Genomic DNA, 15013 nt, shown 5'->3' on the forward strand with positions numbered 1-15013 from the left:
AGACTTTGTGCTTTCTTTTTAGGGCTTTTTGCTAGCTCCTGGGGATTGGCCATGAGAGCATGCCATAGAGAGAGAGTGTGCGTGTGTGTGTGTGTGAAGATGAGTATAGTTGCACTGCATGTTGGACGATCAGCATGGCTGCCTGGGAAGATGTGCTTGTGTTACTCGTTGTGCGTGGTTACTTGCTAATTATATTTCTCTCTCTCTCTCTCTCTCTCTCTCTCTCTCTCTCTCTTTCTCTGTGTGTCTTGTTGCCTTATTGGTGGGGTGGCTGATCGTACCTTCAAATCATATGTATAAGACAGGGTTTATGTTAAATTATGATTTTTTTTTTAAAGATTTATGGATGTTTAACTATTTAAAATTTTGCTGGATTTTTCCTCCCAAGTGATGCTTCGTATCTCTCTCTGTTCTTGATGAAACTGTCTGTTTCTGTTTTCTCCCATGGAAAAAGTTCAGATTTTTTTATAAAAAGAAAGACAAACACTTGAAGAAGAGAGGAGAGGCCTTGTGGCTATAATTTTTTTTTTCTTTACTGTGCATATCTCATTAATTATAGATTTTGCTTTTAGCTTCGTATAACGTGCCTATTGGCTTTGGAAAGAATAGATTATAAAAAGAATAATAGAGGGTTGTTTACTAATTGCTTTTATTTATAGCTTTAATCTTTATTATATATTGTGTTTTTAATCTATACGAAATTTATTTTTTATATTTTATGTTATTTCTTTTTGCTAATTTATTATTCATTGCTCCAATTTCACAGGAAAAACTCTATATATTGATAACACCATCTTGGACAAAGCTCCGGTATCTACATGATATATCTATTCCACTCCCCAAGCACAACTTTGAGTTTCCACGGCATGGCAAAATAACAAAGAGAAACTTGCTTCTCGATCTATGGCATTCCATGTCCAAGACTCCAAGGTCCCATTCTCCACAAGAAATTTACAACTCAAACTCCTACCTTTAAACGATATTTCCCAAACTTGTGAAACTATGAATAAAATCACACACACACAAAAATTAAAATTTAAATAAAAATAAAAAACAAAAATAAAAGACAAGGATGAATGAAGATTCTATGTGGCAACCTCATGATGTACAGGCTTCTCTTCTTCCTCCCTTGGAATTCAGAATGCCCAAGTCCCCTGTTTTCTTCAAAGTCTTGCTAAACTGAAAAACAGGATGCCTGCAAAGCTTCCTCACACTTCTTCTAAAATTTAGTCTGTCCAGTATGCCTTCAACATCCCCAGAATCACATCTATCTTCTTTTGAATCATCTTGTGGAGTGTTCTTATACCCATTTATTGGTGAACATTTCCCAGAAGTGAGTTCATGTATCTCTAGTGTCTCACTCTTCATCTCAAAGCTCCGGAAACTCTCCTCTTTGTCACTTTCAAAGGCATGTTCAGAGCTAAATAAGAAATTACCCAAGGCAGCTTTTCCATAGTCGCTGGAATCTATAGCCTCCTGTTTGTATTCCCCCATAATGCTTTCAGTTGATCTCAATGAAAGGACTTTATCGTTGTCTCCTGGAGATTCCAAGCAAAACTGTGACACACTGACCTCTGTGGCTGTATCCTCTCTTTCTCTGAGTGTTTTCATGATCAATGTCTTGAGAAAGTTCATCACTTGAACTGCATGAATCAATGCTGTCAGAGGATCAGCCATCTGCAAGATGGATTTATACTTAGGATATCAGTTATAGGTCTTTTCACATGAATGTGTTATATAAAATGAAACTTGATAAAGAAGAATTTTCAAATACCTGAGTCATGTTGGGAGCAAACACCATAGCAATATTCCTAGCGTTCATCTTATTGTCATTCTCATGCTTCACAACATCTGCCATTAGATTAATGGCCCAGTCAAGCAATGCAGCCTCAGTTGGTGCTAGCATCCTTATAAGCTGAGAACATTCCTCTTCAGTGTTGCAGTGCATCATCTGATCTGGAGTGATACAATCAAGAACCCCAGAAGGCAGTTCTCTAAACCATGCCTGCATTAATGGAGACATTTAGTTTGTGATCAATCAGAGGAAACTAGAAGGGAAAATGAGGAAAACAATGCGAAGAAATGAACATTTTTCAATACATTTCATTTCGTCTTTAATCCATTTTATGTTCTTCATTCAGGCAAATGTAATAAACAAAATCTATTCTTATTTTATCTTCTTTCCCCTTGTTCTCCCTTCAGCCAAGTACAACTTAATTGTGAATTGCACCTGTAGTTTTATCTCAAATTATAAGATGACAAATGTCAATGTTTTTAACAAGTGATTCTCTTAGTTTAGTTGACAATACCCTAGTCCAAAATTTGATCATCATCTTTTTTAAACTTTGATCATTATCCTCTCATCTTTTTAGTTAGTTGGATACATTTTTAATGCCTATACGAATATTGTAAATCTTTGTAGGTTTTGTGTTGGTGCCTTGGTGGAATAAGAAATCAACTTTTTCTATGAATGGAAGGAGTTGGTTAAATCTAACCTCGAATTTTTCATCTAACCTCAAATATGGATCTCCCATAATCCACCCTAGGACATTACAATATTTGAGAGCATGGCAATGTGATCGTTTGTTTTTTTTTTAAAAAAAAACAAGGTAAAATACACACACAGTGCCTTGTTTTCCAAACACAAACTGACACACATATGCATTAGCTAGCACAAGTACATCAAATGATTATCAAATCTTTTCATGAAAGTCATCAAGTAGTGTTCATTTTTATACAAGATTTTGCTTATCTGACCAAGGATTAAATAAAGGTTTAGCTCATAGGGTAATTTAAAGAGCATATCCAAAGAAATAGACAATTTTTCTGGAAAATGACAACCCCATTGAACCCATGGACTGAGAAAAAATAAACAACATTTTCTCCTAGTGTTGAAACTAGGAAAAGAAGCAGATCAAATGGGCATAAGCCTAGTAAAAATGCATGTCTCAGATTAACAATGCATTACAACAATCTCATATCTATATTCACTTCCAAGGGCCCAAGAATGCCTCCTTATATGCACAAGTATAGGATAAAAGCAAGTGACTTTATAACCAGCAATAGAAGTCTACAAATGACAGGATATAAAGACTTGAAGTTTGCTATCTACAGTGATCTAGTGGCATACTATATTCACTTCCAAGGGCCCAAGAATGCCACCTAACATGTACAAATATATGATAAAAGTAAGCAAAGTCCTTGATAACCAGGAATAGAAGTCCACAACTAGAAGCTATCTACAGTAATCCAGTGGTAAATCTAAAGCATAAGCCAACAGAGGGGAAACCCTGCTTCAGCACGACCACCTTCCATGACATAGGATCAAACCCCTAAGTTGCCCATGATAACAAAGGACATATAAATAAACAAGATAATCCACATTCTTCTCGGAACTACTTTTTTGTCACTAGACCACAATTTTGAGACAATGTGCCTTCCTAAAAATGCCCAGCTTTATAGTGCCAAGTATCCCCGTAGCCCATAGTCATGAATCTGAACATTTATACTATTGTCCTGATCAACAAGAGAGGATCCGACCACCAGAAGGCTATACTACTATTAGTACAAAAGTACATGATTTCACACTATTCAAGCATGAAATAATTCACCTGCCATATACGTTTACCTCAAACAAAAATAAAGAGCATGGTAAAAAGGTTGCATAAGAAAATTAAAAGTTTTAGTATATATATCTACAGTCTACATATTCAGAGTTGATGATACCTTAATTAGACCTGCAAGGCAATGCACATCTATCCCATGAGGCACAAGCCCTGTGCTCAGTTGCTCTCTGACATACGCCTCATGGCTATTCTCAGCATTAATTCTGAATATGCCTTCTGCCTACAAAAAAGAAAAGCAAAAATTCCAATTTTATCAAGCAGTGATAAGAACAACTCATATCATTGATTTTCTATGGCAGGTAGCATACCTTAAGCCCTCCTTGTGAGTATAAATGCTTTTGCATCAAGAGTAAGATTGTTGGCACACTATTTCCTCTGTTGTCATGGGAACATTGCATGGACTTTGCAGAAAGTCCAAAGATGCTTGCACTACGGTGATGGATAGAGGCTTGGTTATATCCATATAAATGGCTAAAAGGGCTTGTCAAAATTCTAAATTCACGAGAAGCAGGGAGGAAATAAACAGCAAAACATTTGAACAAAAGTAGTTGAAACAGGACCACTTAAAGAAAGAGAACATTAAAACAACCAAACCTGAATAAATTCAACCAGAAACACGCCCAGTAAGCACAAAAAGGAGACACTAATAAAGTCTATCATATTTCTGGAGGTTGGTTGTGTTCTGCTTGGTTAAAAGACAATATAGGTATATTCTAAATAAAAGGATCCACTTGTTAACTTCAAAACAGTTCAATTAGGATACCCCATCCCACACCTAGGGTCGTACATTGTCCTCAATGTACATAAGTCAGTAGTACAAGGTGAAAAATATCAAATAAACACAAGGAGATGGAGTAAAGAAACTTCCCCATTTTTGGTGAGCATTGAACAATACGCATATGAATACAGGGTGAGTTTGATCCAAGCGGGGTGATGAAGGTGAAGCTCCTATCATTATAGTCGTGTAAAGATCAAAGAAAAGCATATCGCAACTCAAGACTCATATTTATAGTGGTCCACTGTTATCATATTCAGCCTTTATCTACAGAGCAAAAGATCAGAGCTTTCTCAATCCAAGTTGGGAATTCGAAAACACAGTTCTAGAATGGGAATTCCAAAACAAAATTTTGGATTTGAATCTATAAAACATCACATTGGAAGCATTGAATTCAGACTCATCTAAATTCCCAAAACATCCCACCACCAAACCAAACCAGCTTTCAAATCCAAAGAAAAAATTAAAAAAAAAAAAACAGAACAAAATCAAGAAACCGAAAAAGGGAGCAGACCTAGCACTGGGAGCCCGGGAGGGCACATCACGCTCCAGCTCCACCGGAAGCCCAAGGAACCCATCAAATCGATCGAAAGTTACATGAGAGACATGCCGAACATCAGTTGGGCGGCCGATATCCAACACCTCCTCAACGTTATCCACCTCAGCACCAGCACTACACATCACCAGCGACTTCCTCAGCGTGGCCACCACAAGGTTCAAGACAGAGAACTGGTCCTCCTCATCGGAGCTCAAATCATCATCCCTCTCCACGGATCCAGGGAAGATGAGAGGGGAGGAGGAAGCGCTTAAAGGGTCCCCGAACTCACTATCGCTCAGCTGCTCCTCCACCTCTTCATCGGAGGGGCAATACCCTGCCATTAGGGTTAGAGAAAGGATCCCAAATGGAGAAGAAGCGTTGAGCTTCAAGGTCTCTTCTTTTGGTGAAGAATGAAGACAGCTTCAGTTCATCAAGCTTCTCTCCCTCCTTTACTTCCATTATTTTTATATTTGAATTAATTACTAACTTATATTTTTTATTAATTATTTTTTTAAGAAAAAAGAGGGACCGCGCTGAGGTGGCTCGGCGCCAAAGTGAGATCTAGCTCGTGAGCCTCCCATATTGTTTTTTTTAGTTTATTATTAAATATATATATATATTTTATTTTTATTTTGCTGTAAAAGTAGAATTTGTGTGTGATTTTTTAATAAATTTATGGTTTATCTATTTTATTAAAAATATATATATATATATATATATAGAATGTGAGTATGAGAGATGTGCTTTGCAACAGTTAAGTCGTTACTGTTTTGATTTATTGTTTTCATGCAACCCATGAACTGTTGCTTTGGATGACGCATTGATTGGCTGTTTTTGAAGGCTTATTTGTGCGCGAATCTTAAAGCCGATGAATACTTCAACCTTATCATCAATAAACTTGAGTTAATGCACGAGTTTTCTATCTTGGGATGTTCATAACTTGATCAAAATTTAATGTAACTGAAGTTAAAAAAAAAAAAAAGAACCCCTTCGTCATTTTTTTCTTTTTTTTAATTATCCCATTATAAAACTCTTCTATGTTTTTTTTTTACTTGTCATATTAAAAATTTTATATAATATTAAATAATTTTTTCTAAATTTACCTTTTAATTTAATGTACTTATACAACTTTTAATAAATCAAAATCAACTAAGTATTAAATTTTATTCTCCACTTGTGAGATTTAAATATGGGTAATTTTGGAAAGTAATGGATTTTTTATAAAATATAGGTAATCACTAAGTTTAACTATTTTTTTTAATCCGTGTGAATTAGTTAAATGTGACAACTAAAAAAAGAACAGAGTGAGTATTTTTGAAGTTATGTATATGATTCTACTCTCTTCTTTGGTCAAAAGAATTTTGTGTTTTGTTGTTCCCTCAATTGATTTTGTGTTTTTTTTTTTAATTTTGATATCTACTTTTGTCCACTACCCATGACACACTTTTTTATCTTTTTGTGAAAACTGAATCTCACATACCAAGAAAATTGGTTATTTAATTCACATAATTTAATAAAAAATTAGTTATTTTTCCAAAATTATCTCTAATTTATATCTTCACATTTCTCTCTCATATTAAATTTTTAAAAAAAATTGAATAAAATGTTATGGTAATTTTAAAAAAAATAATAATAAATACTTCTTAATGTTTAAAAATGACAATAAAAAGAAACATGGGTTAATGACAGATAAAAAGAGCGGAAAGACATATAAATAGTAATTCAAAACATTATTAGTTAACCAAAGGCTTTCAATCCCTTGTCTCAATTAAAACTTAGAAAGTTGAAACTCAAATTACATGCAACGTGATTTGGGGAATTGGGAGGAGAATATATGATCTATCTGAGAATGGGAATGAGGACAGAAGTTTGCCTTGAGGTGGTGGCAAAGTATCTCCATCTCCAGTCCACATCCATCTTTTAACATGCTTATTTTTATGGGTGCGCTGAGATTTGAAACAACTAACGTCACACCAGAATTCTTCTTTTTTTTTTTTTTTCTCCTGCATATCTCTCGGTGCTCAGTCTAAGCAACCTGTTGCTGCTGTGCTTGCTTCAATTTCAAACATTGCATGGTTTCTGACCACGCCACTAGCCCTCATTAAAGTAATGACTGGATGATGACTTATAAGACACAGAAAAAAAATTAGAGTACACTATAACAAACCCAATCATTAATACAAGACCTTGACATTAGACTTTTAATCCGTATATTATTGGTTTCTGTAACTATAAAATTTCAAATTTATTGCTATTTTGTCATTTTCAAGATAGAGAGTGAAAAGCTCATATAAAAAGGAGAGTTATGAATCTGTTCCATTGTAAAATATTGATTTAGTGATGTTTCTGTGATACAAATTAAGTTCAGATTAGTTTGTTTATATTGCATTAATAGAGCTAATATTAGAACAAATGGCATATTTAATTAAATAAATAACTATTTATAACTTGTGAATGTATATAATACTTCAAATCTAGCCTATCTAAAAGCACCAAATATGGCAAACCGAGTAAGAACAATCTTGAAAAAATCTTGTTACTGAATGTACTTTACATTTGTCCACTTTGCAAGAAATATTTGATAATGATAGCACAAAGATGAAGAAACTGAAGAAAAAGCATGCATGCAACAAGGAAACATCTTTTCTGCTAACTAACAGAGAAAAAAGGTTGTGGCTAGCTGCATGTAATTAAGTTAAACCAACCATTGATGTGATACCCAGCAAGCATTAGGTTGCTTGGTTTCTTCATCTTCCTCATCTTCTTCGCCTTTTAATTAATTTAATTATTTGTACCTTTAGTAGGTGAGAAGAAAGAAAATTACAGGATAGACATCTCACTTAATTAATCAATAACTGTATGCATGAAAAGGTCTTCAGTTTACGCAACAAATTAAAAAGATTTTTAAATGGGTGTTTGGTTCATAAATATTGTTAAATGTATTGGTTTTATAAATATTTTCATACGAGAACTGTTCAACTTGTTGAATGCTTGAATGTATCTTTATTAAGTTTATCATTTAATCCAAAAATAAAAAATTTAACCCTTTAGATATACATTAATTATTAAAATGAGGTACTTTGAAGAAAATTTTCTAGTAGAATATATATATATTTTTTTAAAGGTGGATAAATTATACGATCTTCTCGTATCGATTCCCTTTTCGAGCAAGGGTTGGCTCCAAGGAAGAAAGGAAACAGAAGAAGAAGAGAGAAGCTTGGGGACGAAGGAAGGGATTCAGAGTTTCATTCCAATATTTGCTTGAAATCTTCATCTATTACAGAAATGTTATTTATACTCAACACTATCATGAGATTGGATCTTCTCAATAGCACTTTGACAGTTGTCCTTGCGTAACACCAATGCTCAAGTTCATTGTAACAACAGAGACGTGATGACGCCATGTGTCGTCCCTTGCAGCCTCTCCGTCAAGCTACATAGTCCTCTAACCAAGTGGGTGGCACACGCCTACGCTGAGTGCGTCTTATGTTTCCTAGCTCAGCTTCATCATGGTTAGATTCAACCAAGTTCATTTCTTGACCATCATTGTATGCAGGTGAATTTTCAGAATCATGGTTCACCGGAGATGGCGTATCAGTCGTGCCTCCTTCAAAACCCACCTTGTCCTCAAGGTGGAGTACTCTAGGATACAGACGACTAAACTCGTTGTTATCCTCCCACGTCGCATCTTCCGGTGGGCTGCCCTTCCACTGGACCAGAACTTGCTTGGTTGGTTTCCCATTCTTCAGCAATGTCCTGGTAGAGATGACTGCTAGCAGTGATATCAGTGGCCCTTTCTCTCCTATGAGTTCTGGTAAAGGTTGTGCCAGTGCAACAGTAGTGCCACGAAATGGTTTAAGATTTGAGATATGGAAAACTGGATGGATACGACTCCCCATTGGCAAAGCTAAACGATAAGAAACTGGACCAAGGCGTTCAAGCACTTGAAAAGGTCCATAGTACCTTCGAGCAAGCTTGTGTGATCTTCTTTGAGCTACTGAGTTTTGTTTATACGGTTGAAGCTTTACCAACACCATATCACCAACCTTTAGAATCAACTCTCTACGGTGTTTATTGGCTTTGTGCTCCATACGAAGCTGTGCATCTATGAGATTGGCCTTCAGTAAACGTAGTAACTCATCTCTTTCTAGCAATAGAGAATCCAAAGCCTGGATTTTAGTTTCTCCTTTAGAATAAGCTGGAATGGTTGGTGGTCGCAACCCATATAGGACCTGATACGGTGACATCTTCAAAACACTGTGATAGTTTGTATTGTAGCTGAGCTCTGCCCAACCAAGGAGGGAAACCCAGCTGCTAGGCTTTGCCTGTGTAAAAGCCCAGAGGTATTGCTCTAAGCCCCTGTTAACAACCTCCGACTGGCCATCAGTTTGAGGATGATATGCTGTGCTATGCCGCAACAAGGTACCACTCAACTCAAACAATTTCATCCAAAATTTGCTCACAAAAATTGGATAACGATCGGATGTAATGGATCATGGAAACCCATGTAAACGAACCACTTGATTGGCAAACAACTCCGCTGCTTGAGAAGCTGTGAAGTGAGTTGGTAGTGGGCCAAAATGAGCATACTTCGTCAAACGATCTACGATGACCATAATCACTGTGAAGCCTTGAGACAATGGTAGTGCAGTGATGAAGTCCATGCTCACATCCTCCCAGACTTGATCAGGAATAGGCAACGGCTGAATCAACCCCGCAGGAGCTTGAGTTGAGCTCTTGATTTGTTGGCATACTAAGCAAGTAGCAACCCAATTCTCCACATCCTGTCGCATAGAAGGCCAATAAAAACAAGATGATAAGCGTACAAGTGTGCCTTTAATACCAACATGTCCTGCCAATGGGGTAGCATGGAATTCATGCAGTAATGTCCCTTTCAAAGATGAGCATTTGCTAATGTAGTAGCGTTGCTTAAATAACAAAATTACAGCATTTACAGTGTAGTGTGCAGAGAGTTTTCCGGCCTTATATTGCTGATGTAAAACCACCATGTCGTCCAAAGAAGAATTCTCCCGTAGTAGTGTATGTAAAATTTCTGGTTCAGGTTTGCTTCGCAGGAAGAGTTGATAAGAATGAAGGATTGTCCTATCATCTTGCATCCTAGATAATGCATCTGTAGCCAGATTGCATCTCCCTGGCTTGTATTCAATCTTAAAATGGAAACCCAAGAGTTTTCGAATGAATGACTGCTGATCAAGGGTCTGTAGCACTTGTTGAAGTAGCTCCTTCAAACTCTTATGAGCAGTTCTTATAATAAAAGTCCTCCCCAACAAGTATTGCCTCCATTTATGAACTGCTTCAACAATGGCATGGAGCTCTCGAAAATAGGCAGAAGCACCTTTGAATTTTGGACTCAATCTCTTGCTAAAGTAACAGATTGGATGGTTGTCTTGCATCAATACTGCACCAATGCCTTCATTTGATGCATCTGTTTCAACCACGAAGTCCTTGGTAAAATCAGGAAGCTTTAACACAGGGGTACTGGACATTGCTTGCTTCAATGCAGAAAAAGCTTGAGTCGCTTCAGAGTTCCAGAAAAAAGCATCCTTGCAAGTGAGATCAGTAAGGGGTCTAGCAATGGAAGCATACCCTTGAATGAAACGTCGATAATACCCGGTTAAACCTAAGAATCCTCTCAGTTGTTTGAGTGTAGTGGGCATGGGCCATTCTAACATTGCTGAAATCTTCTGAGGATCTGCCTGGACTCCAGAAGCAGTCACAATGTGACCCAAATATTCAATAGAGGGCTGGCAAAACATGCACTTAGACATTTTAACATAGAATTGGCTGGCATGTAAACAAGAAAGAACTTGTTCTAAGTGAGATAAGTGAAGCTCCATAGATGTGCTGTAAACCAATATATCATCGAAGAATACAATCACAAATCGACGCAAGAAAGGGGAGAACAACTGCTTCATAGTGGCTTGAAAGGTTGACGGAGCATTTGTCAACCCAAAAGGCATGACAAGGAACTCAAAATGCCCTTCATGCGTGCGAAATGCTGTCTTATATATGTCTTTGGCATGCATACGGATCTGGTGATAACCCGCCCGTAAATCTAATTTGCTGAAGATAGAAGCCCCTCCCAATTCATCAAGTAACTCGTCGATTGTTGGGATTGGAAACTTGTCTTTTATAGTGGCTGCATTCAGTGCTCTGAAATCCACACAGAAACGGAATGTGCCATCTTTTTTTTTTGACAAGCAATACAGGAGAAGAGAATGGGCTTTGGCTAGGCCTGATGAAGCCTTGATTCAGCATCTCCCGAACCAGTTTCTCCATTGCGGCCTTCTGATAGTGTGGATATCTGTAGGGTCGGACATTGATAGGTTTAGTATTTGGTAACAAATGGATACGATGATCAACAGTTCTGTGTGGAGGTAGATGGGAAGGAAGGCCAAATAGAGTCTTATATTTGTGGAGCAAGTGAATCACTTCAATTGGTAGGCCAGGTGGTGGTTCAAACTCATCAACCACGTTAGCATCAGAAATCATGTTATCCTCTGGAGAGACAGGTTGTAATTCAAACATTTCAAAAACTTCATCAGCATGGACTAATGCTTGTAATTGATGTAAAGACACTGGTCGTGGAGTTGGTGTTAGTTCTCCTTGCAATGTAACAGTCTCACCCTGCCATTGGAACTCCATAGAAAAAGTGGAATAGTCATGCAACACTCTCCCTAATCTTTGCAGCCAATGTATACCCAACACTACATCAGGGCCTTCAATAGACAGAACATAGAGGTCGACACTGAAAGATTTGCCCTGCAAACTCAGTGGGACTTGTGAACAAACAAGATTGCACACCATATAATCTCCACTGCCTATATATACTTTAAAAGCATCAATAGTCTTCACATGTAATCCCAACTGTTCAGTGAGTTGTGGTTTAATGAAATTGTGGGTGCTCCTACTATCAATCAACACCTGCAATGGTTTACCAGAGATCTCTCATGTGAGCCTCAGAGATCTTGGGTTACTCTGACCAGCCAGAGTATGAAAGCTAGAAATGTCACCAATAAGAATATCATTAGTTGGGCCAGCATCAACAGCGTCCTCAATGGGTTGTTCCTCCACATCATCGTCAGTGCCTAAGAGAAGGAGAAATTTACTTTTACAACGATGACCAGCACCCCATTTCTGATCACAATTGTAACATAACCCCTTATTACGCCTATCTTGAAGCTCCATAGAAGAGAGCCGTTTAACTGGGAGGTTAAGGGTTGGTAATAATGGAGGTAAAAGAGCACTACTAGTAGATCCAACAGGTGCAACCATATTAGAATGAACAGATGATGAAATAGCTGGTGATGGATTCACCAAAGCATTGGATCTAACAATAGGTGTAGAAAATCCAATAGGTTTAGTATGTACCTTAGGCCAAGAACGCTGCTCCAAAGTAGAATCCTCCACGCGAGCTTCATAAGCTCGAGCAAGAGCAAAAGTCTCCATTAAGGTAGAAGGTCTGGTTAATAATAACTCCCTTCTAATATCTGATCGCAGGCCACTGATGAAGAAGGATACCAATAGAGATTCGGAGACCCCAGAGACCTTATTCATCATGTCCTCAAATGCAGTTTGGAAATCCGCCACAGATGATGTCTGAGAGAGTTTAGACAAAGCACCTTGTGGATCTTCATAGATCGAATCACCAAAACGCTGCTTCACATTGAGAAGAAAGCTTGCCCACGAAGTGATGAGATTATTAGCCTTCATCCACCGAAACCACGCGGATGCCCTTCCTTCCAAGTGAAATGAAACAATACTGAGACGAAGATCATCAGGAGCGTTGTGAAAAGCAAAGAATTCCTCGATCCTAAAGATCCAGCCACTCGGATCCGAGCCATCAAACTTTGGTACATCCATCTTCATAGATCGGACAAGGGAATGCAGATCGGACTCACCCAGAGAGTGATGGGGTCGAGATGCGATCATCGAAGAAGATGGTGTGGACATAACCTGAGAACGAAGCTCGGAGAATCGTGCATCCACTGACGCCATATATTGTTCCAAGGAACGATGATGAGCTAACGCTTGATCACCCATCTCAATCCTCAATGCTTTCAGAGATTCCAGAATATCAGCAGAATCAGCCATGAAAGAAATACAAGAAGGGCGAGAAAGAAGTCAATGAAAGCACCAAATGATACGATCTTCTCGTATCGATTCCCTTTTCGAGCAAGGGTTGGCTCCAAGGAAGAAAGGAAACAGAAGAAGAAGAGAGAAGCTTGGGGACGAAGGAAGGGATTCAGAGTTTCATTCCAATATTTGCTTGAAATCTTCATCTATTACAGAAATGTTATTTATACTCAACACTATCATGAGATTGGATCTTCTCAATAGCACTTTGACAGTTGTTCCTGCGTAACACCAATGCTCAAGTTCACTGTAACAACAGAGACGTGATGACGCCATGTGTCGTCTCTTGCAGCCTCTCCGCCAAGCTACATAGTCCTCTAACCAAGTGAGTGGCACACGCCTACGCTGAGTGCGTCTTATGTTTCCTAGCTCAGCTTCATCATGGTTAGATTCAACCAAGTTCACTTCTTGCGGTGCTCTACTTTGAAGAAAATTTTCTAGTAGAATATATATATATATATATATATTTAAAGGTGGATAAACCACTTCAATTAAGTAAAAGTAAAATACATAAGATAAACAAAACCCTCACATCACAAGTCGTTTAAAGGTAAATTATATGAAAATTTCTCTATGTATTGCAAATGGTAAATTATATGGAAATTTTAACCCAAACTGCTATCTTTAACTTGAAAAAGTAAATTAGTTGTAATTCATGTTATTGTGTTTTTCAACAACATTTTATCATACATTGTAATAAAAAATTTCAATTTCATGCATTAAATCCTCAAAACTCCACATATATAAATTAATAATCAATAGTTGTATACTAAAAAAATACATAAAAAATATTTAACGAAAAAATGTGTCATTTCAAAAGATGCATAAATCATTTAAAGAAATATTTTTTAAAACAAAATGCTTATTTTATTATTAAAAAATTATTATTGGGGTGGAATATGTATTCCCCGAGAAATGCTACAGATAATTCAAATATTTAAAAATTAGATAAATAGTTTATATCTTTGTTATCTTCTTAGAGATTAAGTATTTAAGTTATCTTCTAGTTTAGCTTGATCTCAAGATGTGACTTTTATTTACAAATATATTATCTTCACGAGAATGTCCTTTTAAAAAAAAAAAATAGAAAAGTGAAACATAAGCAAACTTTTTTCAACAAATAATGGCCTGGTTTTCTTTCCTTCAAAATGTTTTATATTAAAAAATTTATTTTAAAATTCTTTTTCTGGAAAATTTAATGCACGTAGATATAATTATGTACTCCATTTAGGGGGTGTTTGTTTGAGTGGATTTGAAAGTCAAAGGATTTGAAAATCCTTGGATTTGAGAAATTCTTTGTTTGTTTCAAAGGATTTGAATTTACTTTGTATTTCAAATCCAAAAGTCATGGGATTATGGGATTCGGCCAAAACGATCGAATTCCAAAAATCCCATCCAAATCGAATCCCTCACATGCAAAGTATATATTAATTATATTAATTACTTATAATATTTAAAAATTTGAATTCATATTTATTATATTAATTACTCATAATATTAATTACACTATAATTATATTTTTATAAAATATTAAATATAATATAATTATAGTGTAATTAATATTAGTAATATAATATATAATTGATATATTATATTATATTAACTATTTTTAATAAATTATTAATAAATTGTATTTATTATAACAAATTAAGTATATATTAATTATTTTAATTACTCATAATATTAATTACACTATAATTATATTTCATAAAATATGAAATATAATATAATTATAGTGTAATTAATATTAGTAATATAATATATAATTGATATATTATATTATATTAATTAATTTAATAAATTATTAATAAATTATATTTATTATAATAAATTAAGTATATATTAATTATATTAATTACTCATGATATTAATTACACTCGATTATATTTTTATAAAAATATTAAATATAAAAAAATA

At 35.9% G+C, this 15013-nt stretch overlaps 1 protein-coding gene across 2 annotated transcripts; it reads right to left on the reverse strand.

Annotated features, from left to right (window-relative positions):
• Nucleotides 1–877: 877 nt before the first annotated feature.
• LOC120258433 (rho GTPase-activating protein 5-like) lies at nucleotides 878–5368 on the reverse strand. 2 transcript variants are annotated; one of them, XM_039265844.1, is made up of 5 exons: nucleotides 4916–5368; nucleotides 3935–4055; nucleotides 3727–3846; nucleotides 1775–2005; nucleotides 878–1677 (listed from the first exon to the last, which is right to left on the reverse strand). In XM_039265844.1, the coding sequence occupies exons 1-5, from the start codon at nucleotides 5278–5280 to the stop codon at nucleotides 1099–1101; spliced, it is 1416 nt and encodes a 471-aa protein (XP_039121778.1). In that variant the 5' UTR covers nucleotides 5281–5368; the 3' UTR covers nucleotides 878–1098. The 2 variants fall into 2 exon arrangements, with proteins under 2 accessions (XP_039121778.1, XP_039121777.1); XM_039265843.1 differs by having other exon boundaries at nucleotides 3935–4118.
• Nucleotides 5369–15013: the final 9645 nt, after the last annotated feature.

Source organism: Dioscorea cayenensis, chromosome 4, assembly GCF_009730915.1.
Source record: "Dioscorea cayenensis subsp. rotundata cultivar TDr96_F1 chromosome 4, TDr96_F1_v2_PseudoChromosome.rev07_lg8_w22 25.fasta, whole genome shotgun sequence".
Lineage (NCBI taxonomy): Eukaryota > Viridiplantae > Streptophyta > Magnoliopsida > Dioscoreales > Dioscoreaceae > Dioscorea > Dioscorea cayenensis.